Genomic DNA, 27,656 nt, shown 5'->3' on the forward strand with positions numbered 1-27,656 from the left:
TTACCGGTTAGCTTTACCACCAACGTTGGATCGGGTGCATAATATGTTCCATGTGACTCAGTTACGGAAGTATGTGAGTGATCCTTCCAATGTGCTAGAGGTGGAGAACATCGAGTTGGATGAATGCTTGTCTTATCTTGAGCTGCCAAAACAGATTCTTGATCGCAAGGTTCGGAAAATTAGGTCTGGGAAAATTGTGTTGCTTAAGGTTCTATGGTTTAATCATGAGGTAGAGGAACCTACTTGGGAGGCGGAAAAGGCTATGAGAGAGCGGTATCTGTCTCTTTTTGATCAGGTATGTGTGGTTACGGGGACGTAACCATGTTTCTTTTAGGGGGGTAGGAGATGGTCGCATAAGGTTTTCGTGTGGTTTTATGTTAGTTTTGTACATTTAGTAGTTGTTTGGAGTCGGTTTGAGTTGTGGTTGGGGTTTTGTTTTGAGTTTTGTTGCGTTGTTGTGTCATGGTTGAGTTATTATGTTTGTTTTTGAGTATGGGTTTGAACTTCGGGGACGAAGTTCATTTTTAAGGAGGGAAGACTGTAATACTACCGTTTTCTGTACTGTTGGGTACTCTATCGAGTAAGGCTTACTCTGTCAAGTAAGTGAGTATTGCGTGCAAAAAAGTGTACTGCTGATGGGTACTCGATCGAGTAAGTGAGTTACTCGATCGAGTAAGGGGCACTCGATCGAGTACGTGATGTACTCGATCGAGTACGTCGGTTTACGGGTTGTTTTTGCCGGGTTTTGATAGCAACGAGAGAATGATATATAAAGTTATTTTATCAATTCCTTTTTACCTTTTCAATGTTTCTAAACTCTTTACACAAAAGAAAAGTTACGTAGTTTCTTCTCCTCTCATTGTTATCAAATCCTAAGGGCTAGAGTCGTCGGATCGTTGTGTTCTTTACGCCGTTGAGACCATCGCATCGTGGGTAAGATTCTAGTATGATTTTTATATCGTTTTATTATTTTTGGTTGAAACCCTAATTGGGTATTTTGGGGTATTTTGGGAGTATGGTGATTGTTAGATAGTAATTATATGATTTTGTGATTATAAGAGGTGGTTTCGAAGAGGAGCAGTTTTGAATAGCTGATTTGTGACGATCTTGGTGATTTGCCTTTCCAGGTAGGTTTTCCCTACTCGGTTATTGATTAAATTGTATTTGATAGCTGATTGGTGATGGTTGTGATGTTGTTGGTCTTGATCATATTGGTATTGTAATTGATAATTGTTGTTGTATAGTTGATTGGATGTGTTTGTCCGTGGTTCGTGAGACGCGTCCTCGGCTGAGTGGAGTCACTTGCGGAAGTGGCTTCACGCCCTTGATTCGCCCCTTGTGGTTCCCGTCACAAGGGGGATGTGCACATTAAGGAACTTGAGTTTTTGTTCGGAGTTGATGAGCGAGGATTTGTTGGGAACGGCTGCGGTCCCCCACTGGCGGTGTGGAATATCTGTTGCGATGGATATTCTGGCAGGGTTACACACTTTAGTGTGTAGTCAGGTGTGTGGAGATTTGACGGAGTTGGATGATCATATGTATTGTTATTTTGCTTATCTTGTATTTTGTAATCGTAACTGACCCCGTTATTTGTTTTAAAAACTGTGGTGATCTATTCGGGGATGGTGAGCAGTTATTGAGCAGGTATGAGATGGATTGCGCAAGGGATAGCTGGGATGGAGTGAAGTAAAACTCTCAAGACTCGGATTTTGACTGAAACTGACTCGATTTGGACAGTGAAAGGGACTGTTTAATTGTGATAAAAACGACTAAAAACTAAACAGAGACTCCGAGGACTGCAATCGAACAGTCGACAGAACTGTTTATAACCACGATTTCCTGAACTCTACAATCGAATAGAGTAAAGGACGTGATTGGGATATGACTTAATCCAAGCACCAAGCCACTAGACTAAGCCTAAGGATAATTTCAAGCACTAAGCAAAGAAACTACCCGACTCTAAGCACTAAGCAATAGAGGATTTCCCAGCACTAAGTAAATGAGATTAGTAGAAATCAATGTTTCTAACTTGTGTTTTTCATTCATCAAATCTGATTTTTACACTAGGGAATGCCTTGCTTTTATAGGCCAAGCCAAGCAATCCTATCCATCCATCCAACCTAGCATCTAACGGTCCAAAAGACCCTAGAAAACCGGTTTCAAAAGGTGGCCCTAAGCCTTACACAAAGTTCTTACACAAGTTAAAAATCTTAAAAGAAAACAAGAAAGTAAACTAATAAGTACAATGATTAATTAAACATGGAGTAAACTCTTTTGGAAGCTTCAAGGGGGTCCGACCAAGCCTATGCAAGAGTAGTAGAGCAACAAAAGGAGCCTTGTGGATGTCTTGGTTAAATTAGGAAGGGTGAAAGGGACTTGAAAGCGACCCTTGTACTTGCCATTGCAAACCGTGTAGCCATAGGTCCACCGGTTTTGTTCTTTGCCTTTCTCTGTGATTATCACCTTCCCAAGACATAAGCTCTTGGACAAAAATACTCTAAACTCCTCATGGAAGATTTCTAGGCCGGAAAAGGACCCATGTGCTTAGACGGATTCCGATTTGGACCCCATTTCGGATAAGGGACCAAAACCGGGTACAAGCATGCCTAAGGTGACTCGTTTTGCTTCATGGACTCATCACGTGTCACTAGAGTCTTCCGCTGTGTCTTTGAACTCATATTTCATTTAGTTGGGGTTTTGGATTTTGGAACATTTGTATTTCATTAGACAGTTTTGGTTTTGGATTTGTATCACCTTAAACTTATTTAATAAAGTACGTTCTTTTATGGTCCTTTTGATATTCATTGCCCCGGGTAACCGAGATGATAGCACTTGCATGCACTAGGTGGTCTTGGTAAGACACCTTGGTGTATGAGGGGTGTTATAGAACTGAACTTATAGGATCTGAAGTGAACTTAAATTAAATAACTTTAAGTCCAAAAGAACAGGGCCTAAAGAAGATAGGGTAAAAAAGGCGTCTTTTACCAAAGCGAATAAGTAATCTATGGGCGCCAAAAAAAGGTTTTACTAAATCAATAATATAAAAAGATTAGGATATTGATTTTCGCAGTACATTCCAGAAAATTATATATAAGAGAGCACGAAAAAAATTATAATTAACAATAATTTAAGACAATACAAAACTGAAATCCCAAAATTTACTAAATTTAAATTATATTAATTTGCATTTTACAATAAAATAAGATAATAAAAAAAGAAAATTGAGATAACCCGTGATAATATAAATTTATGTCATTAATTAAATATATGACAAAATATTAATATAAACAAAATGTAAATGAATTGTAGCTTTGAATATAACGAATTGGAAAATTCCGAACCGATTCCGAGCTCAACCTCAAGTTTTCGAGCCGATTCCAAGCGCACCTGAGCTCGAGCTCAAATCGACTCGATTAGACCCCTCGTCACATCCCTATTAAAAAGGGACTATTATGTCAACTAAATGAACTGTCTCGGCCCATAAAAACTTGTAGACTGTAGCCCTACACAGCCCAAAACTATCCAACAATCCAGATCATATGGGTGCTGCTGGTCCGAACCATTCAAGTGTCGAACACTCTCGAAGTCAAACCTCGGAAAAAAGTTTCAATTCGAAACTCATCGTTTAAGTTCCCCACATCCCCAAAAAACGTTAATACGACACCGTGTAAATGTGTAATTTCCCGCTAAATCTAGACAATAGTAGAACCCTCCAGAACCTCGCAACAATCGCAGAACAACCCAGAAACTCAACCGTTATATAAAATCCCAACCGCTACGCTCTCACAAAACATCAAATAATCAATCGCAATCTCACCGCAAAATCAATTCATCTTCGCGAAATCAAATTCTCCAAATTCTCACTCAAATTTAATTCAAGTTCTTAGTGTTTTTCTTGATCATCATCAATGGCGGAAGTACAAATGGCGGAAACCGAGACATTCGCATTTCAAGCTGAGATTAACCAGTTGTTAAGTCTCATTATCAATACTTTTTACTCTAACAAGGAGATTTTCCTTCGTGAACTCATCTCTAACTCATCCGATGTACGTATTTGTTCCTTCTTTTCATTTTATTTGTTTTTCGCAAACTTTTGTCGCTCCATTTTGCATGAACGATTGAAAATAATTTATCGAGGAAGTTAATTTTTGTTCGTGAAATAAGCATAAATTTTGTGTTATAGTTGAATAATAGTGATGATCAATTATAATTATTCCTTAATGTTTTTGTTTGAAAATCAAATGAATCGAGAAATTTACGCTTGGTATGTGATTATATTTTAATTTTAGTTAGATTTTTCTTAATTAAAATTTGGTGTGTACTTCTGAATGATTGAAGTAATCGACATATGAATAAGAGAAATTAATTAATTAATTACGTTAGACGGATCACGATTTCTCTGGAATTGAGATGTTTAGGTTTGATACGGTTAATTGTTAGTGTTAGAGCGTGAGACTGAAATGAATTATGAGTCTTGAGTTTGATGCTTGATTTGAGAACTCGTTGCTCTGTTCTTCGTATACGATTGAATTAATCGACTTATGAACGGAGAAATTAATTAATTATTGTCTTAAATCCTCTGAAATTAATGGAGTAATGTACTCCATATTTAATTGTTAGGATTTGTCTAGATACAATGAATTGAGAAATGTAGGTTTAATTCGCATGCGATAATTAACGATTGAGGATGATAATACGCAGGCGTTGGACAAGATAAGGTTCGAAGGATTGACGGACAAGAGCAAACTCGAGGCGCAGCCTGAGCTGTTCATCAGACTGGTGCCGGACAAGGCTAATAAGACACTGTCTATCATTGATAGTGGTGTTGGTATGACCAAAGCAGGTGTGTATTCTATAACCTGTATGCATTTTCTGATTAATTCGCGGTACTAGTAGCTGAATTCTGTTTGTACTTTGGTATATACTTCTTCTTTTTCGATCATTTGTTAACCTTTGAAGAATATAAAAGATAAACAACCGATTGAGACGGAGGTTAGAGGGGGTGACGATCTAATGTAGCTTGTCGTAATTTTGACATGATTTTGAGTGGATGCAACATACTGGAGTAGTTTGCCGATCACACAATTGTGAATTACTACTTGCTGATTTAGTTCGGATAATGAATTCAACAAATGATTGAGATGGAGGGAGTTTTTTGTTTTTTTTTTGACATCAATGAGCCGATAATATAAAATAAGGAAATGTCAGGACTCAGGATACAAACGGAATATTAACCAGTAGCTAAGGAGAGTTTGTGTATGGTGTTGTATGACAGTATATAACCTGTTTGAGGCGAAAAAAAGACTGAAGGTCTAATTCGACCAAGTTTATGGTGAATTTGATCAATATATGATTGTTGAGATGTTTAACTTGATTTTCAATTTTCACCATTCTTTTGAGAGGCTGATAATATATGTGGGTGTGTGCAGATTTGGTGAACAATTTGGGAACCATTGCACGATCTGGAACCAAGGAATTCATGGAGGCATTGCAAGCTGGAGCGGATGTGAGTATGATTGGCCAATTTGGTGTCGGATTTTACTCTGCTTACTTGGTTGCTGAGAAGGTTATTGTCACCACCAAGCACAATGATGACGAGCAGTATGTCTGGGAGTCACAAGCTGGTGGTTCTTTCACCGTTACTCGGGACACCAGTGGTGAGCAGCTCGGCCGGGGTACCAAGATCACGCTCTATCTCAAGGAGGATCAGGTACATTAGTTTTTGCATTACTGCCTTCCGAAATGATTGATAGTGGATGTTAATTAGGCCATTGTTACTGACTGTGTTGCATATTAAATTTCACAGCTGGAGTATTTGGAGGAGAGGAGAATCAAGGACCTTGTGAAGAAGCATTCGGAGTTCATCAGCTACCCTATCTACCTCTGGACTGAGAAAACTATCGAGAAGGAAATCAGTGACGATGAAGATGATGAGGAGCCTAAGAAAGAAGAAGAGGGAGCTGTCGAAGATGTCGATGAGGATAAGGATAAAGAAAAGAAAAAGAAGAAAATCAAGGAGGTTTCTCATGAGTGGCAGCTCATTAACAAGCAGAAACCAATCTGGTTACGAAAACCTGAGGAAATTACCAAGGAAGAATATGCTTCTTTCTACAAGAGTCTCACTAATGACTGGGAAGACCATCTTGCTGTCAAGCATTTCTCTGTTGAGGGGCAGCTCGAGTTTAAGGCGATCCTGTTTGTCCCAAGGAGGGCTCCTTTCGACCTCTTTGACAGTCGAAAGAAGCCGAACAACATCAAGCTTTATGTCAGGAGGGTGTTTATTATGGACAACTGTGAGGAGCTCATTCCTGAGTACCTCAGCTTTGTTAAGGGTGTTGTCGATTCTGATGACTTGCCGTTGAATATCTCTCGTGAGATGCTTCAACAGAACAAGATTCTTAAGGTTATCAGGAAGAATCTGGTGAAGAAGTGTATCGAGATGTTCAACGAGATAGCCGAGAATAAGGATGATTACAACAAGTTTTATGATGCTTTTTCCAAGAACCTCAAGCTTGGTATCCATGAAGACAGTCAAAACAGGGCGAAATTGGCTGAGCTGCTTCGATACCACTCTACTAAAAGTGGTGACGAGTTGACTAGTTTGAAGGACTATGTCACTAGAATGAAGGAGGGACAGAAGGACATCTACTACATAACCGGTGAAAGTAAGAAGGCGGTTGAAAACTCTCCCTTCTTGGAAAGGCTCAAGAAGAAGGGCTACGAAGTACTTTTCATGGTGGACGCCATTGACGAGTATGCTGTTGGGCAATTGAAGGAGTACGATGGCAAGAAGCTCGTGTCAGCCACCAAGGAGGGATTAAAGCTTGAGGATGAAACTGAAGAGGAGAAGCAAAAGAAGGAAGAAAAGAAAAAGTCGTTCGAGAACTTGTGCAAGGTGATTAAGGAAATTTTGGGCGACAAGGTCGAGAAAGTCGTGGTGTCCGACAGGATTGTGGACTCACCTTGCTGTCTCGTGACTGGTGAATATGGTTGGAGTGCAAATATGGAGAGAATCATGAAAGCTCAAGCTCTGAGGGACAGTAGCATGAGTTCTTACATGTCAAGCAAGAAAACGATGGAGATCAACCCAGATAATGGGATTATGGAGGAGCTAAGGAAGAGAGCTGAGGCTGATAAGAACGACAAGTCGGTTAAGGACCTTGTGCTGCTATTGTTTGAGACTGCTCTCTTGACATCTGGGTTCAGTTTGGATGACCCCAACACTTTTGCAGCTAGGATCCATAGGATGTTGAAGCTCGGGTTGAGCATTGATGAGGACGAGGGTGCCGATGATGTAGACATGCCAGTGCTGGAGGAAGAGGCTGCTGAGGAAAGCAAGATGGAGGAGGTTGATTAAGGTGTATCAGCAGGTCTTCTCGTATTCTGGCTATCTGAATGCGCAAAATATTTTGGTCGGATAAACTATCAGAGTCGTATGGAAATATGAGGAGTCGTAGCTATAGTAGAAGATGTCATTAGTGTATTACTGGGTCGTCTTGAGTGTCTATTGTATCGAGTCGGGTCTGTCTAGTCTGGTGTCTGTCTACCTTTGTTCAAAAAGCTGAGTGAAATGAACTCATTTTTCTGCTGGTATCTTCTGCTGCTTATTGTTCTGTAGTTTACCTTGTGATATTATTTCTATATTAATAGAAGAGATTGAGAAGTAAAACAATCACAGCCTGTTAGTCTAAATGGAATATAAATCCGGAAGAGGAACAGTTGCCAAAATTCTGTTTTAAACAATTTCTTATGCAAGACATTTCGAACAAGAAATTTGAGATAAAACTAATAAGAAAGCATCTAAGCGTTCAGTAGAAGTTCAGAATTGTTTGTAGCTCTTTCATTCACCTACGCAAATTGTCCTGGAGCATCAGCGATGGCACCTGCCCCTCGTCCGAAACCACTCCTTCGACTCTGCGGTTCCAAATTAAACCAAATCATTCAATGTAAGTGTAATGTTGAGGATCACCAATAATGGTTGTGGTTGACCCTTCACTGTATATAATCAAATTAATGATGACGGCGCAATAAAGGATATGAATATTGTTGCAGGAAACAGAACGTACAGTGAATGAAGGCTTGTAATCAGCTGGAGCATCATCCTTTTGTCGCCACGAGAACCTCCACGGTATCCATCACGAATTCACGATCACCAAACCTTTGTACATCACCTTGAAGACGGGGTGGACCACTGTCGAAATCAAACAGGCAAATACAAATTACTAAGACTACTTACAGTTGTACCTTTTTCAAACACAACAATGAGTAAGAAAGGTTCACTGAACTATACCGTGGACGAGCACCAAGAGGACCCATATCGCGACCACTTGACTTGGTCTGCTTCTTAAGGGTAGCAGGGACAATCTCTGATGGGAGATTGAGGTAAGTTCGTAGGTTGTCGATACCAGTATTGGTGAGGCACCAATAGTAGTGCATCAATGCAAAGTTCTCGCGGACATATTCCTTAGACTTGAAGCTCTGCATAAGCTTCATCACTTGCAGGTTCGGGACATCGATTTCAGGGTGCTTTGCAAGATTGTAGTCCTCCTTGGCATAGCAGACACCCTTTGCAAGATTGTTATGTCCTTGGCATAGCAGACAAAGTGTACTATTTTATAGAACTTAAAAAAGAGATTACAAAGTATACTACACATAAAAAATTAGCTACCATACTGACAGGGGCGACAGGGATGGAAATTATTGCCCAAACCGTAGGAAAAAAAGTCTATTCAAACCCACCCTTAAAAAACCCATCTTCCATCCGCTATTTAAAAACTAGCTACCATACTGACGGGCGACAGGGATGGAAATTATTGCCCAAACAAAAGGAAAAAAAGTCAATCCAAACCCACCCTTAAAAATAATTGGTCTCCCTTGTGACGGGTTACCATTTGTGGCGGATATTTTGTGAGTTAAAATGGTAATAAAATGAGTTAGTGGAGAAAGGGGACCACATGAATAGTGTTTGCAGAGAGAGAAAAAGTGGGTACTTTGTGAGGTAAAATGGTATCCGTCACTCAAGAGTGACGGATATGTGCCGTCACAAACAAGAATTTGTGCCTTAAAAAACCCATTTTCCATCCGCTATTTAAAAACTTATATCCATATCCACTATTGGAAAACCCGAACCAAATTCAAACCCGATTCATTAATACCCGAACCCGATCCAATCGGATATTTTTGAAAATTTAGGCTTTCTTAAACTTGAAATTTCAATTTTCTTATATAAGATTAATTTTTTATGTAGTCAAATCAAGTTTCGGATTGAGTTTTGGATTATATGGTGGATCGGGTATGGATTTGGAGCAGGTATGAGTTTGAAAAAAGTATAATGGATTGGGTATGGATTTTAAAATTTTGGATATGGATTGGGTATGGATATGGATCTGAGATCCAATAAGTAAGTGGATCGAGTTTGGATTTTGCAAAGCTCAATCCAATCCGACCCATTGCCATCCCTAAGGGACATACTAGAGACCCCAAAAGTACTTGAAATCCAACTATATATCCCTGGTAATCTTAGAAATATGACGAAATTGAAGAATAAAGCCGACGTTTCTTGAAAGATGGATGATAATGGTTGTTGATAAGGATCAGATTGGCATTCTTTCTTTTCGTCTTCTTATCTGTAGATGTCGTCTTAGGTAGCTGGAAACACCAGTTAAATTCTCGACAAAAACCAAAGATTTGGTCTTCAACTTACCAGTAGTAGCCCTAAACATTTGATCTCGACCCTTGAAGTGATCCCTCTTGCGGTGACATTTTTTGCTCGAATGCTCCGTAAGTGCTGCAAAATGAAACTGTTCCAAGGAAATCTTGCTAACAATAGAAGAGTCCAACGATAGACTTTTCTTCTTATCAATTTGAAGAATAACCTCCTCCTCAACCAACTCAACATTCTCAGATGACTCAAAACTCGAGATCTCAATGTGCATCCCAAACAAAGGATTTGAAGGGGGAACTCCTGCTTCCTTGAAATTTCTTCATGGGGAGTTTCCGTCAGAGTTTTCTTTTGTGGAAGGTCGTGAACACGAATTTTCATTGTAGTTAAAAATTTATGCTGGTGTACATAAATTTCTTTACCTTGAAGGAGGACTTTATGAGTTGGCATCGATTCTTAGATGAGAATGGTCTCCGCCTTTATTGTTGAATTTGAGTAAATGAGCCCCTTGATTTTGATTGGAGCAAGGAGTAGAGCTAACATTCATTGAAACTTACTTCATTACTAACATCCAAACGATCTAAAGGTGATGTAAGGTAGAGGAGAGGTTGGCAAAACACTGAACTGAAGGAGGTGAGCAATCGTCATTAGTGTTAAGAAAATCCATAACCACATCAGAGTTATTAAGAGCTCTCATGTGTTCATTACTTGCATCATTGACTGGCAGCACAAAATTACAAGAGACTTCACCCGTTTCACAAAAAAGAACAGATTTATCAACCACGTCATTGTTCCTTTTCTTTACCTTTCCTATCCAAGCCCAATGGGTCAAATTGGTAACCAACATGTTTGAAACTTAGATTTTGCGCTATGGAATCAACCATAGAGTGGAACTCTCGTATAATATCTTTATTTTTTGGGTCAAGTTTTAAGGTAGTTTCGAAATCTTCAAGAGCCTCTTTGAGTTATAACTTATAACCTTAAACCCTTTTTTCGTACCTTGCTATACTAGGCTTTGACAAGTGAGCTAACTATAATCTTCTTAGAATTGGGCCATTAACATTTGGATCGGATAAATTCAATTCGGAGTTTAACAAAAAAAAAAAAAAATAGAGAGAGAGAAGCATTTAGTTTGATAGTAGGGGAAGTTGTGGTTTAGCAATTACGTAAATCTTATTGTGCGATTGTGGGAGGAAGTGTATTCACAATTTTAACAGTTTTTGTAGAAGTTCATATCATCGTACCATTAACATAATGTAAATTTGTAAAACGGCTCGCCTAAAAACTACACCCTTATAGCAAAACCTCAAAACAATCTTTTGGAAATAACTACATACTTATTTGCCCTAGATAAATGAAACAAGCCCGCAAATAAGTGAAGTTTCACTCTAAAATCAATTTGTAATAGGAGAAGCCGACTAGCTTATAAACTAATCTCCTTACTCTGGAGCTAGTGATGTTGAACAATGTCTCAATGCACACGAGAAAAGACCTCAACATTTTATCTTCTGAACCCAATTTCGTATAGTAAATCAAACAAAGTCTGACTTTTAATTAGGGATCTTATTACCAAATTCACATATGGGGTGTTTGGTAAACATGTTCAAAATTTTCATAGCATATTCGGGTTTTTAACATGTTTGATCAATTAATATGTTAATTTCGATGTTTGGTAATGATGGGGCATATTCTGCACCCGCTGACCGAGTCAACATATTGAGCAAGGTCAAAGATATCCACAGCAAGTCAACGGCTTAAACAGCCTAACCGACGCAGCCTGTCGGCCTGCCTCTTGTGCCTCGGCTAGGAGGCCTTGTCCGCCGGGGCACACATCCGCGAACTCATATCCAAGACCCCTCGGCGGCGAGTCAACAGGGCCCGCCGGCCTGCCATGGGTCCCTCGGCCGAGGGTAGCTCAGTCTTTCCACTTACTAGCCACTTGGCCACTTGGCCACTACGTGACAAAAGGTGAAAGTCTATAAATACTCCTCAACTATCATTGAGGAAGGGATCCACAACTTAACCTAAGAATCACTATTCATCTGGTAATATCTTCCTTATCTCTCTACAATACGTACTTTGCCAAGTAACAACCACTTACCTCTCTAAGTTACTGACTTGAGCGTCGGAGTGAGTTCGCTCGGCCCAAAGCCGAGCCCTCAGTTTGTTCATCGTTTCAGGAAACCGCAAGGAGGATTCAACTAAAGACGTCATTCTACAAGCACGGGTGGTGACAAATAACTGCTCTGGAATTACACCCGGAACAGGTAATATATTGAAATAACATGTTTTGGGTCCATATGTTGTTTTATAACATGCTGCTTACCCCAACATTTTGGGTTGCCATATTCAAATTTATGAAAATCTACTTCATTCTACTAATCTTAATATGCTGATTACCAAACACTGTAATCAATTCCGCAAATTAAAATTTGTTGGTCAAACTTTCTAATAAAATCTGTCATTTATGGTATGTTTTTGCAATTTGCTCACGCTGAAACTCTTAGTGTAATTTATTATTTATCAATAGTTTATAATTATAAACGATTATTAAGGAAATGAGAGATAAATGAGTTTATTATTATTAAACAAAAAATCAAAAGTAACGAGAAATGAGGAGGAAGTATAATGATTCTCTCTCTCTTCATCTCTTCTCTCTAAAAAACTCTAACCTCCACCAATCAAATTTAGGGCTTCCATCAACTATTGACATGGTAAGCCCTCCAAATATCTTTATTTATCAATTCTTAGTATGAAACTTTATGAATTAATCAATAAAAAGTCTCCCTTTTGGTGAGATCTGTTTGTCTGTCTTTTTTTTCATAATTTTTTCAGTCCTTGTCTTTCTAGGTTTAGTTCTATTGGAAAAATATAGATAAGAGCGCTTTGGTCGTTCCTCATATGGTGAAGATGCGGAAAATCAATTTCGTAATGGATCACTATATAGTATTACATATGTTTTCGATTTGTTGGTTGCACTCAATTTGGTCAGCTGAAATCGTCTCTCGTCAATGCTCAAGATTCTATGATCCTCTCGTGAAAAGCTGTTTCCGGCAATATGATGGAGGATGTGCTTTGGAGTAATTCAAGTTTACAGGTTTTTCTTTGAACGAGATTTTATTTTATTTGGTTCAAGTCGAGTTGTATTCGGTTAAATTTGACACATGTTGTAGATGTCGCATGACTATTTATTAATGAATTGATCCTCTCTTTAAAAAAGAAAAAAAGAAAAATGTAAACTATTAAATATCAAACATGAACATTGTTTAGAATAAAATATATAACCAGTATTGTGTAAGGTGCTATATGGGGTAAATCCGTATATATGAGATATCCCTCTAAGAAATCATTAAAACAAACTTGTACTGATGCAACCTACATTGTTAAATACTCATACAATTAATGTTTAATAATAAAAATATTATATTTAATAATTGAACTTTTATCAGTGAAGTCAGGCCCTATTTTTTTCGGCTGAAAAAGTTGAATTAAACTCAATTGAATTAAATTTAATGGAGCTAAACTGAACTTAATGGAACTGAATTAAACTGAACTGAACTAAAATAAATGAGATGAGCTAACGGAATTGAATTGAACTAAACTGAAATGTGCTAAAATTAAATAAAAAAATATTATTAGAACCGTCTCTAGCTATATAAGGTAATAAAGATGAGATATCCCTCTAAGGCCCTGTTCTTTTGGACTTAATTTCAGTTCTAATAAGTTGATTGATTCGATTGATTCACTCCATTCATTCGATCGATTGACTCAATTGATTGATTGATTCGATCAATCAATTGATTGATTCAGATTCATATTAGTTTATTTCAACATTACTATTATTATTCGTATTGATATCATTATTATTTTTATATTAATGTATTTACTATTGTTATTATTGTTATTATTATTATTATTATTATTATTATTATTTTTATATTTATTATATTACTATTAGATTTATTAATTATTAATTCGTATTGTTTATATTATTATATTTATATTTAATACATTTATTATTATTATTATTATTATTATTATCATTATATTATATTTATTATTTTATTAATATATTTATTATTATTAATATTATTCAAAACATATTTATTATTATTATTATTATTATTATTATTATTATATTAATAAGTTATTATTTATTATTTATTATTTTATTAGTATACTCATTATTATTAATATTATTAATCACATATTTATTATTATTATTATTATTATGATTATTATATTTAATATTATTATGTTAATAAGTTATTATATTAGACCTATTATTATTATTATTATTTATTTTTTAGTTATTATTATTAATATATTATATTATTATTAATAATGTTATCATTTATATGACTAATATATTATTATTATTATTACGATATTTATTATTATATTAATATTTTATTTTTATATATCTTATTAGATTATTATTATTATTATTAGATTATATTAATATATTATTATTATTAATGAATAATATTATAATAATATTTATTATTGTTGGTATTATTTTTATTATAATATTTATTATTATTATTATTATTATTATTATTATTATTATTATTATTATTATTATTATTATTATTATTATTATTATTATTACGATTCGATTCGATTTAAACTTCATTAAGTTGATTTGATTGATTGGCTCCATTAAGTTGATTGATTCGATTGAGATAATTTCAAATCCAAAAAGAACAAGGCGTAAGAGATCATTAAAACAAACTTGTACTTTAATATCAATTCTTATACCATGCACCCAAGAGTATGGTGCATGGTACTCCCATCAGTTTTTTTTAACAATAGGTCTTGGTATAGACGGGTGGGGCGTATATACGGGTAAAGACCTCTAATAAAACGGGTAGGGGGGACAAGGTGGGGCACGCCCATGTGCATCCCACTTTATGGCAAATGGGTATTTTGTGAGGAGAAATGGTATTCGTCTATACGTATAGACGGATAGTGTTCGTCTATAATGAGAATTTGTGTTTTTTTAATTATAATGTAATTACTGGGTAGTTATTAAACGGTGCATATATATTTAAAATGACTTTATTTTTAATCTAACTACCAATTTTAAAAAAAACAAAAAATCACTAATGTTCATAATATTTTTTACTCAATAAAAAAAGATCATATTTGCTATATTTTGAAACTCGTTTATAATATTTAAATATATATTCACAAAATTTAAGTGACATATACACATGTTAAATTGTGTGAATATGTATGTTTTGTTAAATGAATATCTGTGAATAACTCAATAAAATGTTTGTTGTTCATATGAACAAGTAATTTGTGAACATGTATGTTATATTGTTTGAATATCTATATTAGTTGTGTGAGTATGTGAGTTTTACTTTGTGAATATAATTTTTAATCTATGTGAATATGCTAATTATGTAATATGAATATCTGATGAGTATATTAATTACGTGATGTGAATATATCTCATTGTTATGAATATGTCAATTATGTGATGTGAATATGTGAGTATAATCAAAATAAACCTCAAATATATCAAAAGTGATCTCTATTTATAGAGGAACGAAAATTATAAATTGTGGTACTAATTGTTATATTTTTCAAATGTATCAAATTTAAATTTTAAAGGTTTTAAGTTTTAATTTTATAGTTTTCTAATAACTAAATGATGAGAGATATAATTTATCATATGAATATGAGTAAGTTGTTACTCTTTGTTTCATATAAAACGGCTTAGGTAAATCTGTGTCATAAGTGAAAAGTGACACATTCTGTTTGCATCCATTCATTTATTAATTGATAGCTCTCCATTTACGAAAGTTCTTGGAGACGAGTAAGCACTAAGCACTAAACAAGCAACTTCGGAAGAAAAGTAGAAACCGAACGAAAACAAGAACTACCCATTGACTTGAAAGTCGTCTTTAAATATTTGATATGGTCAAGGGTCTTGCAAAATTGAGATCTGTAATTCTGTTCAATAATTTAAAAAGATTCATAACCCGGTTATTTGTTGTCTTTTTTCATTTTTGGGTGTCTCAGTTATTTATTGTTCTTTCTATTTTAAGAATGAACTTGATAAACAATTTGATCATTCACACTTAATATGTTTCACTTGTTATTTAGTTATTGGTCCCTCCTCTTTCCTTGGTCTTTGTGCCAAAACCAAAGGATAACAATTGACCGAGACGGAGGGAGTAGTAAAGATAAGATGAGTATTTTCCTTTTTAAGACAAAAAAGGTTAATAACACCCATTTGTATAGATTGGATATGATAGAGAACACGAGTTAGGTCAAGTGATAAGAGATTTCTTATACTCGTACTAACTATAAAGTCGGGGGTTCGATTCTCACTTAATCACTTGCGTTATAAGTGCTCTCATTTTCACTAATTTCAAAATTTGTGTTATTAACATACATATAAACAATTTCGTAAAAGGTTATTTACCTAATGAACGACCTCCACAATTTAAAATACACCGTAACAATCAAATGATCACCTTAATCGGTTTGACTCGACCTAAATCCAACCTGAACTGATTGAGGGTTCTAATATCAACACACACGTCGCTCCGAAAAAAGACGACGTTTAATTTGGGTTAGTACTCTCAAGCTGTACTAAGCTGACTTGGTCCTCAGAAAGTGTTGGAAATAGAGGCTTTGAGAGCCTTTTTCTTAGTTTCCATTTGTCCCACATTGGTGAGGAAGTGGGTGTTTTATGGGTTTATATAACACCCCTTCCCTTACCTTATCACTAGTGGTCATGGGGAGTCTTTTGTAAAGACTTTGCGAGGTGCTTAATTCAGCTCGCACACGCGCGCGTGCGCCCGTGCCCGGATCGGGATTCGGGATTTGGGATTTGGCAATCGCCTGCGGCGGGCTGTGCCTATCTTTTTGGGCCGCATCTGAGTTTTGTTTTTGGGCTGTGTTGTTGAGTTGAATCAGTCAGTCCAACTGACTGTCAACATGAGGGTCATGCTCCACGTTTGTAGCCCTTGACTGCAACATTTTAGGAGTCGGTTTTTGCCACTTCTGTTGCTGCGTTTTGGCTATAAATAAGAGCCCGACTTCCCTATCAAAACACACAGAAAAACATAACTCTCTTCTCTCGTCTTCTCTGCTCTCTCTAAATTTCTGGGTATTGCTATTTGATATCGTTCCAGGTCTCGCAAACTCGAGTGGGCGAGTTTGTGAGGCAGCAGTAGTGTAATCCTTGGGGACTACCGGTCGTCGCTGATCGCCACCACGGTCGCACCGGAGAAATAGTTTTTAAGGCAGCGGTTCCGCACCGTGTCACTACCTTTCCTCTGTCGGTATATCTGATCTCTGCCATTTATTCGTTACTGCATTCTGTTTCCTTTCGTAATTCGTTACTGTTTAAGAATTTACGAACTACAGAAAGTTTCGTGCTTGACACAATAATTCAATAATTGTGTCCATAAATACTCTCTGACACACATTTCTTCACTTACATTTCTCTTCACTCATTAATCAAAGTAAAGAGTAGTACTTACATTTCAAACTAAATAAATCCCCTTATTTCCCCCTCTTTTAATAAACTTATTTAGCTTTTTTTTTTTGCACTTCTACTCCAGAAATAATCTCAACTTCTTAGATCATCCAATCCTCTCTTCAAAGAATGAAGGTAACACCCCCTTACTTCTATTCTTGTAAAAACGCGAAAGTGCTGATTGAGCCCCCTTACTGTACAACATTAATATTATGATTATTTGTTAACTCAAATCATTATATCTACTTTTGTGCTACATTTAGCTAATGTTTAATCTGTTGACTTCATCTGTTTCATTTAATTGTATACATTTATATCGAGTAGTACATGCGTACATTTATTTATACTTAACTGACCCCTTATAATTATTTTTCCTTTTTTTTTTTTTCAGAAAGTGATTCTACAATTGGATGTCCATGATGAGAAGTCCAAGCAAAAGGCTATGAAGATGGTTTCATCACTTTTTGGTATGCAATTATGCATTGATCTATCATTCTTTGTTTGTTTGATTTTCTAATGTGTCAATTATATAATCGTAAATCTTATAATATAAACCAGTTTTACACTAATTAAATTACGATTAGATCACTCACTATAGATACATTTACCAACGAATTGGTAACAATATTAAAGCAGAGCCTAAGGAGCGAATTAGTAATGCAATAAATCATGCAGGAACGTGCTTCCTAGGCTTTATAATTAATTATATGTACGCAATTTTACCCTAGTCGATATATATTTAAAATTCGACATCTAATTATATGAATTGAATAAATAAATCTGCAGGGATCGACTCAATATCAATGGACATGAAGGAAAGGAAATTGACGCTAACAGGGGACATAGACGCCGTGACAATCGTTAGCAAATTGAGGAAAGTTTACAATACGCAAATTATTTCAGTTGGGCCGGTGAAAGAACCGGAGAAGAAAAAAGACGAGCCGAAGAAAGATGAACCGAAGAAACTCGAATACATATATCCGGCCCATAAGATGATGACCGGATATGTCCAGGGTTATCCTACTATTCCCTACTATGCTAAAAGCATTGAAGAAGACCCAAATGCATGTGTTATTTGTTGATTAAAGCCACTATGATTGCATTAATTTATTTTAAAACCGTATTACTTTACGTAAATATATTTATAAAGTAGTTACTATGGTTTTTTTAACCTATTGTTTTAGTAAATGTAGGCCGTTTTACCAAAAGTATTGTAAAACGGCCTTAAACACGTTTTGATATGATTTAGTTGTAGCTAGAGGTGATGGTGATTATTAATTAGAGTTTTGTTGAATTATTACGTAAGATTATTTTTATAATTATTTATTTTCCCTTCCCTTAACTCTTGATTAAGGGTACGGCGTAAAATTGAAGACAGAAGTGTTAGGGTGTGATTTAAGTTGTAATGGAGATTATATTTCATCATTATAAAAAGAATTTCATTTTTATGATATCTGAATGGTTGTTTGATTATCATGTAAACTTTTTCGAGTAAATAATTCTTACCCTCTAGATGACTGGATATGATTTGTTATGTTACTTTTATGCTTTTCTTAAGACCATTGCTTTTGGTCTGAAATAAGACGGGTAACATGTCATCATTTTACAATAAAATGTTTTTATTTTCTGATAACATGTTACCATTATTATTCACATCATTTTCAGGGTAAAAAATGACACCTCTAGTCATAACATTTTGTGAATTAATTGGTTACATTTTCTAAAAAAATGGCAACATTTTATCCGTCTGACAAATAAGACCAAAAGTGTCCGTCTGAAACAAGAATTTGTGTTTGTTGAATACATACATAGATAGATTGGTGAAGGGAACAGAGATCAAAAGATGCAATTGAGTGTTTCGGACAAGCCACTTGTGAAATGTATCATATTTTTTTTCTACGTAGTAACGTAGGTCATGCACTAGGACCATTTCGAAATGACTCGTTTGAGTGAATCTTGTATGTTTCACCCAAGCGATTCAATGACCGTAGAACTCACTCCATAAATCATAATCATTGTAAGAATAGTAAACAAAAAAGTCATCTAGTGATATACCAAAAAAAAATTATTTCCTCCGTCTTAGTTACAGAGTATTTATTTACCCTTAATTTGATTAAAGTACTTCTCACAAAGATTGAAAAAAACGAAACATTTGATTGAGCGAAGGAGCACTACACAACGACAAGTGAATTGAGTCCTCACTATTTCATTTTGGAGAAGTGAGATATATTCCAACTATTTTGTATGAAAACTTGTTTATTTTTATTTATCTAACTTATTAATCTCGTAAATGCAGATGTCGAACAGCGAAGATTACATTATGACTTCATTAGGTTGTACGAAAGATCGAAGAGTAATGGGCTCTAAGCTGCGTATCCCTTTACCGTTAGCGTCACGTCGTGGTCGGGGAGGTAGGGGTAGGGGCATCGAAATACGCCATTCTCCCGACCCTACTCCCGACGCTACTCCCGAACCCGTTATGACCGAGATTGGTTTACCGACTGCATTTTGTAGGCACCTAGTAGCCGATTCTGATGCTGAGGAGGAGGAGCATTTTGACTATGTGGTTGAGCATAAGGATGATGATGATGATGATGATGATGATGATGATGATGATGATGAGTGATACGTGCATTTTATATAGTCTTTTTAGGCCTTTTTATGCACGTATTTCTATGCTATTATCGTAGTTTATGCTACGAAATGCCCCGAATATGCTACTTTGGTTTGTTTTGTCTTATTTGCAGGAATGAAACAGAAAGTAGTGAAATCAAGACTTTTACCGTCCGTTTAGCATGCATTTGGAGGAAGAGTGAATTTGGAGCGGGAATGTAGCTATTTTGAGATGCGCAAAGAAGAAAGATAGCTAGGCGAGCAAAGGAAGAACTTCAAATTGCTAGTGCCTACTTTGGAGAGCCATATCTCGAGTTCTACAACTGATATTCAGGTGATTCTAATTGGAGATGAAATCTTGTCCTCTTAGCTTTCCAACGCCACCGGAATCCTCCTGTTTGCCCAAGTAACGAAGAAATGACAGCCGTTTGAAGTTCAGTGCGCGAAGCAGGAAATTAAATTGTGCGCTGGAAAGTACTCGATCGAGTACAATTATGTTCGATCGAGTCCTTTTTCTACTCGATCGAGTAGTTGCATTTTAGTATTTACTCGATCGAGTATATTTTCTATTCGATCGAGTGGTTTAAGCTTTATTTTACTCGATCGAGTAGTTTAAAAGCACTCGATCGAGTGGTTTGCTATTGGGCTCAGGATTTTTAGTCCGTGATTGGGTTTATGTTTGTAAAATCTCGCTTCCCTATATAAAGGAAGTCGGGATTATGTCATAATTATCCTGGATACTACTAGGACGACGCTTCTATCACACTTCATGTTTTTCCTTCTCTCTTTTCTCTGTAAAACACTTTTCCACCATTCTTTTCCGGATCTCTTAATCAGTAATTCCTTTCCTTACTCTTTTTCTTCCTTTACTTTATTTTTAATTTATGATGTTGTTTATTCCTTTATTTTTCGCTCTTACTCTTCCCTTATCTATGTTTAGCTAATTTCCCTGCTAGGATTTAGGAGAGTCGATGAACCGATGTTAATTGCTAATTAGATTTACGGATTTGTCGTTTTTTTTTTTTTTTTTTTTTTTTTGAAGAAAACACCCCAAAGGGTATTAATGCATTAACGATAAATCATAATCCGCTGCCGAGTTTGCACACGGAGGTAACAAAGTTGGCCACACCGTTTTACCGACTATTCTAGGAACGACATGAGCTAAAGCATGAGCTACAGAGTTATTAATACGACTAGTATGAGACCAAACTACCGCCTGAAAGCTATTACAAAGCAATAAAATGTCATCAACTAGAAGCGAAAACGAACTCCTCCCGCTACGTTTATCCTTGAGAGCTTCTATGACTTGAATACAATCGCTCTCGACCACCACTTGTTGGATGCCCCTCGCCTTTGCTTCCTCCAACCCATCATGTACCGCCATCGCTTCTGCAAACTTGGGATCCCATTCCTCTTCTCGAACCACCATTATACCCCACATTACTGCTCCTCCTCCATCTCGACAAACCGCCCCCGAACTCACCCCTTCCCCTTCCTTGACTCCCGCATCCACATTGATTTTAACATAAGTACCCATGGCCGGTCTCCAACCCTCATTCTCTTGCTCCCTGCTGTCCACCCCCTTCCTGCCCACCCTACCTTTGCCCCTCACTTCCACCGGACTCAATCTCAGCTAAAATGTCACGTGTGCGTTGAACAATACGTGCCGGTTCCAAAACTTCCTTATCAAAGATCATTTTGTTCCTGTGCTCCCAAATAGCCCAGCACCCAACCATGCACTTCCCATATTTCCCCACCTCCAGACCTCGCCATAAACACTCCACCCATTCACGCACTCCCCCCGCACATTCCCCGCCATCCCCGCCATCATTCCAGTCCACCCCCAGCGCATCCCACACCCATTTAGCCACACTACAATCTCGAAAAAGATGTAAACAAGACTCGGGATTAGACTCACAAAAATAACAAGGGTTAAGAGACTCACCTCGCACTCGAGTTGCGATGTTTTCCAATGTAGCCAAAGCTCCACTACACAGTTGCCAGAAGAATAGTTTGATGCGAGGCCAGACCCGAACTTTTCACAGCCGATTCCAAAGCCACCTCTCCTTTTCCCAGTTCGACGGACCACCCGACTCATATAAATCCCCAACAATATTCGCATAAGCCGTCTTGACCGAGTATTCCCCTTATTTATCCAAACACCAGTACCACGTATCCTTCGGCGCATGTGGACTAAGGCGTATATTAAGGATCCTCTTAACTTCGAACGGGAGAAACAGCTGGTTTAACATCGTCACATTCCACCCTCTACCATCCGGCTCTAGCAAATCCACCACCATTATCAGCTCGTTACCCGGTCCACAAGGCGAAATGACCTTTCCACTACTCGAACCCGCCACCCAAGCATGCCCCCACACGCTCGTATCCTTCCCGTCACCAATCCGTCTACGCAGCCCCCTCTCCAAGACACTCCGGGCACCCATCACACTCCTCCATGTGTAGCTTGGCCTGTACCCTATCCCCGCACTCATAAAATCTCCGGTATGATAGTAGCGAGCCTTCATGACCCGAGCCCATAAACATTCCGGGTCCGAGACAAGCCGCCAAGCTTGCTTTCCCAGTAGCGCATCATTGAAAAGCTCAAAATCACGGAAGCCCATCCCCCCTTCACATTTCGGTCTACACAGCTGCTTCCAAGATACCCACGAAATACCTCGCTTCCCTTCGCCATGTCCCCACCAAAACCGAGAGACCAAAGACCGGAGCTCGTTACAAAAATTCGCCGAGATTTTGAATACACTCATCACATAGGTAGGAAGAGAATTGGCCACAGCCTTTATAAGAACCTCCCTACCAGCCCTAGACAATGTTTTCCCACGCCAACCTAGTAACCTTTTACTTAACTTGTCACGAATAATATCAGTGAGAACTTTTTTGGATCTCCCAACAACCGTAGGCAAGCCTAAGTAACGCTCCTGGACCTCCACCTCGCTCACACCCAACTTACCCACAACCCCATCTCGTCTCGCCCTTGGAACTCCTCTGCTAAACGACACCGTGGTCTTATCCAAGCTGACTAATTGCCCCGACGCAGCTTCGTATCTCCTTAAAATATCACTCACCACTTCCGCCTCATCCTCCGTTGCTCTCACAAAAAATATGCTATCGTCCGCAAAGAATAAATGAGAGATAGTAGGAGCTGTAGCTGCTATCCGCAGTCCATGCAAAGAGCCGTGTTCAATAGCCCGTCGCATAAGATTGGATAATGCCTCTGCACACAGGATAAACATGTATGGGGATAAAGGATCCCCTTGGCGTAACCCACGCTCAGGCCGAAACCCCTCTGTCTGAACTCCGTTTATGAGGACTGAAAATGAGACCGATGACACACATCTCATCACCTGGCTGATCCACCCTTGGTCAAAACCCATCACCTCCAGAACCCGTCTCAGAAACCGCCATTCGATCCTATCGTAGGCCTTAGCCATGTCCAGCTTAATTGCCATGTGCCCCTCAGCTTGTCTTGAACTCTTCATATGATGAAACATCTCAAAAGCAATGAGGACATTATCCGTGATAAGACGGCCCGGGGTAAAAGCACTTTGATTTTCTGACACAATTTCACCCAGAAAATTTTTGAGACGGTTTGCAAGAACTTTTGAGACTAACTTGTACACCACATTACACAAGCTAATCGGTCGGAAGTCTCGAATTTTATCCGGCGCTTTCTTTTTTGGAATTAAAACGATATTAGTCTCATTAAAGTCTCCCGGATCCAATTCACCTCTTAAAACTTCCAGAACCGTGGCAGTCACATCTGGTCCAATTATGTGCCAAAAAGATTGGAAAAATAAAGCATTCATACCATCCGGTCCCGGCGCTTTTAGAGGATGCATTTGATTCAAAGCTTCGACCACTTCTTCTTCTCGGTATTCTTGTCTCAACATCAGGTTCATACGCTCTAGCACCCGTCCCTCCAATCCTGCTAACACCCCATCGAAGCCACTTGGTTGGGAAGAAGAGAACAGTTGCCTAAAGTAGGCCGTAGCCACCCCCGCAACATCATCATGACCAGCCCGTTCCACCCCATTATCGTCAACAAGCATTCCGATATAATATTTCCTCTTCCTCTCTCCCGCCCTAGTGTGGAAAAACTAAGTATTTCGATCTCCATCCGCTAGCCATAGAGCCCGTGATCGTTGACGCCAATACTGCTCTTCTTGTCGCCTAAGAGTAGCAATCTCAGCAACAAGTTTTTTCCTCCGTCGAATCTCTTCTTCAGACCGGTTACCATCCGTTGAACGAGTCAACTGACGGTTTTTGCGTTCGATCAGGTACCCAATTTTCTTGATGCTTGACTTCTTCCATTGATTTAGCTCCCAGGTGCAAGCTCTAATTACTTCGCCCAATACGCCACTCCCTTTTTCCACCCCGCGTCTCACTGCCTCCTCACATCCCTCCTCCCCAATCCAAATCTGCTCAAACTTGAAACCCCGCTTAGCTGTCTGTGCCGCCACTCGGTTATCCAGTCGCAATTTAATTGGAGCATGGTCAGACCACTCTCTCGTTAAGTGGAACAGCTTCGCGTAAGGGAAGATATCAAGCCACGAGGTCGTGCACATAGCCCTGTCAATCATACTCTGTCTATTAGCTTCTCCCACTTGCCCATTATCCCAAGTAAATTGGTACCCCTCCCAACCAATATCCTTGAGCCCACAGTCGCTCACAGCTGCTTGGAAATTATTCATCTGCCACTGTGCTCTACTCCCTCCTTTCATCTCAGTCGAATATAAAACTTCATTAAAATCACCCATACATAACCACGGAAGATTAGACTGCCTGCCTAGCAGCCGAAGTAACTCCCACGATAAGTGTCTATCCGCTACTGATGGCCATCCATAAAAACCCGTGACTCGCCATTCTCTCTCCCCTTCACGAACCGTCATATCAATGTGATGAAGAGAAGCCGTCATGAGCGTACAATTCAACTCCTTTCTCCACATAAGAGCCAGTCCACCAGCCCTCCCCATGCTATCAACCTCAATCCCAAAATACCCATCCAATTTCTCTCTCACTCTCCTCATGTCACGACCACACAGCTTAGTTTCGCACAAAAAAAGTATGGCCGGGGCCTCCTTCCGTACAAGAGCACGGAGATTATTTACAGCATCGGGGTTGCCCAAGCCCCGACAGTTGAGACTTAGAAGATTCATTGGGCCCGGCGTGGTTGAGCTCCCTCAACCTCCGCCTCAGATATCAAGACGTCCCCGTCTGTAGTAATTTTAAGTTTCTTGCTGCTGTCCTCTCCCACCTCCTCACCCCGACCTCTTTTCCCTATTTCACATTTCCCACCTCCTTTACTCATCACAATGACCTCCCTCGCCATCCTCGTCCACTTCCCAGTCCCCTTCTCTCCCATTTTATTCCCAGCTCCACCCCCCTCTTCTCGCCTAAGCCCCACAACCAGCCTGCTTCCCTGCCTGCTTCCCTGTGCCCCCGTGGTATCCTCCAACTGTATCCCCTGCCCCTCAACCTCCCCAACTACATCATATCCCACCGTTTCCCCTCCACAGCCTGGGACAGAGTCAGCCTCTGTTTCCATACCCGCAGAAAGCATCACCCTTCTCTCCTCTCCCTGCTCAGTTTCAGACACCCTCTCCCCCTCCCCTTCTTTTCTACCATACACCTGATTCTCCTCAGAAGCCCCGTTCTTTTTCATTTTGAGATCAATCGCAATCGCTTGGAGCTTATCAATCATCTTTGCTATATCGAATTCACCAGCTTGCATCTTCTCTGATTCGAAGACAGTACTCAAATCCCTCCTTGCCCTACCCGGACCCTCACTGGTTGTTTTTGTAACCTTCCATGGGGATGCTCTCAACCACTCTCCAAAGCGCAGTTCCCCTTCCTCGTATGGCCCCTCATCGCAATCCTTCTCGCCATGCCCAATATGCCCACATCCATAGCAATATAATGGGAGTCGTTCATACTTTACATCAAACTCAACAACCCTACCCCCCTTCATCTTGATTGGCACGGTTGATTTTAATGGGGCACGAACATCCTGCAGTACTCGTATTCGTACCGCCCTGTCAAGTTCATTGTTCGGTCCTACTTCCATGGCAATGTAGGACCCTAAAGCAGCACCAATTTTCTTTATATTTGTTTCACTCGACCTTCCCGCAAATGGTAAATCATAAACCCTTGTCCAAATTGGGAAGAAAAATAGCGGAACATCAGTGATCTTACCTTCACAATTTGGTTCGTTAAAGCACCACAAGAATTTATCGAAATGCCATGGTTGCCCCTCGAGAACCTTCGCTTTGTCTCGCTCACACCCAAATCGAAAGACGAACACTTTCTCCTTAGCATCGATAATGTTGCCTGCCATAGGTTTTGTAGGGTTCCAAAGTCTAATCATCGATTCAATGGCAGCTTTCGCGTTAATCGACTTAGAAGCCCAAATTTTCCCGACAAGTAGCAGTTTCTCCTTTCCCTTTCCATCGTCAAAACCTTCTTCCCATTCAAATATACCATCCTCTCCCTCCGTTGTCTCTCCCATCGGCCGCTTCCCGTCCCGAATGAGGCCTTGCATCGAACTATCAATCTGTCCCTGCATAGAAAAACAAAAGCAACAAAGAAAACAAAGCAAAATCCTTCTCCCTACGATCGAAATCGAAGGAAAAGGCCTCGAGAAAGAGGAGGAAACTAAGGAAAATGATAGACGAAACCCTAGGATTCTCTAGGAGGTTCGATTGAATCTATTTTTAGTTAGTCTTTATGGTGGAAAGTTGATTTGTTGTTGTTGTTAAGTCTATGTTGTTAATCACTGCTTTAATTGTTTCTAGCTATTTGAATCGATGCATTTAGCCTACTTAATATTGGTAAGCCTTGACCTAGACCTAAAGTTTGGAAGGGGTGGGACCCGCAGTGAACAATAGGATGCTTTGGTGAGGGCGAAAGTTAAGCTAATAGCATTTTAGGGCGAATTGAGACCGAAAGGAGATATTCGTTGCCCCTTAGACCGACACATCGACTAATTTGTGACCTTAGCTGCAATTGACTGACATTCATTGATGACCCGACAATCCTAGTTCTCTCTCTCTCTCTTTATTGTTAATCCCTTTATTTTTATCGCTCAATTTCTCTTGTCTCCTCTCTTAGTTTAGAAATCGTACTCAAACCCCTGTTACTCTTAGACTAACTTAAAACAGATAAATCTCATTTTTGCCTCCCTGTGGAGATCGACCCTACTTATCGCTAGCTTCTGTTAGTTATATTTAAGTATTTATTTTTGGTACATAACGACCGTATCAAATTTTGGCGCCGTTGCCGGGGAGGCATCGCAGTTGTATCTGTTTTTATTTAGTCTATTTCTTGTCTCAAGGAACCTCGGTTCCTTGAGACCGTTCTTATGTCTTTCGTTCTTGACTTTCCGCAGAGAGAGAACGAAAGTTTTGGTTCTTATATAGACAGGTGGGAGGAGTGGCTCGAACCAAGACGAGGAATGCTTTCGGGACTCCAAATATGCCAGTCTATCATCCGGGGAATTAATGCCCCTACGCGAGCATACCTCGAGCTAATGGTAGGTGGGATCTCGAAGGAATCCCCGTAAAAGAGGTATTAGAATTTTTTGAATGGTTTGCTACTGAAACTCTTAAACCCAATTTCTCTCTTCATGTTGACTCAGATGAGGGGGTGGGTGAGACCTTGGAAACCGTTTTAGGAAATACTGACGGAGAAATAGAGGAGACCATTAGCGTGGTTGATAACCCTTTTTTTAAGGATAATTTAGAACCCCTCTATGATTCTTGCACAGATAGTGAGGACGACTGGGAAGGTCTCTTTGAGAACTTCCCTACTGACGAGTCCGGCCCTAAGGAAAGTGAGGAGAAAATTTTTGACAGTCTTGAGGTTAAA

General features: G+C 38.7%; 4 protein-coding genes and 1 pseudogene across 4 annotated transcripts; 2 read left to right on the forward strand and 3 right to left on the reverse strand.

Moving 5' to 3' along the window:
* Window positions 1-3,654: 3,654 nt before the first annotated feature.
* LOC141618344 (heat shock protein 83) lies at window positions 3,655-7,593 on the forward strand. Its single transcript, XM_074435445.1, has 4 exons — window positions 3,655-4,046; window positions 4,702-4,843; window positions 5,430-5,710; window positions 5,807-7,593. Exons 1-4 carry the CDS (start codon window positions 3,909-3,911, stop codon window positions 7,355-7,357), a joined length of 2,112 nt encoding a protein of 703 aa, XP_074291546.1. The 5' UTR covers window positions 3,655-3,908; the 3' UTR covers window positions 7,358-7,593.
* A 255-nt stretch (window positions 7,594-7,848) lies between these two features.
* On the reverse strand, window positions 7,849-9,935 carry LOC141620781 (small ribosomal subunit protein eS10z-like; annotated as a pseudogene).
* Window positions 9,936-17,122: 7,187 nt separating this feature from the next.
* LOC141622069 (heavy metal-associated isoprenylated plant protein 12-like) lies at window positions 17,123-18,467 on the forward strand. Its single transcript, XM_074438129.1, has 3 exons — window positions 17,123-17,297; window positions 17,554-17,629; window positions 17,949-18,467. The coding sequence occupies exons 1-3, from the start codon at window positions 17,292-17,294 to the stop codon at window positions 18,242-18,244; spliced, it is 378 nt and encodes a 125-aa protein (XP_074294230.1). The 5' UTR covers window positions 17,123-17,291; the 3' UTR covers window positions 18,245-18,467.
* A 2,368-nt stretch (window positions 18,468-20,835) lies between these two features.
* LOC141620782 (uncharacterized) lies at window positions 20,836-21,312 on the reverse strand. The gene has a single exon (XM_074437564.1). It carries the CDS (start codon window positions 21,310-21,312, stop codon window positions 20,836-20,838), a length of 477 nt encoding a protein of 158 aa, XP_074293665.1.
* A 2,578-nt stretch (window positions 21,313-23,890) lies between these two features.
* Window positions 23,891-24,949, reverse strand: LOC141620784 (uncharacterized). Its single transcript, XM_074437565.1, has one exon. It carries the CDS (start codon window positions 24,947-24,949, stop codon window positions 23,891-23,893), a length of 1,059 nt encoding a protein of 352 aa, XP_074293666.1.
* Between the last annotated feature and the right edge of the window lie 2,707 nt (window positions 24,950-27,656).

This window comes from Silene latifolia, chromosome X (genome assembly GCF_048544455.1).
Source record: "Silene latifolia isolate original U9 population chromosome X, ASM4854445v1, whole genome shotgun sequence".
NCBI lineage: Eukaryota > Viridiplantae > Streptophyta > Magnoliopsida > Caryophyllales > Caryophyllaceae > Silene > Silene latifolia.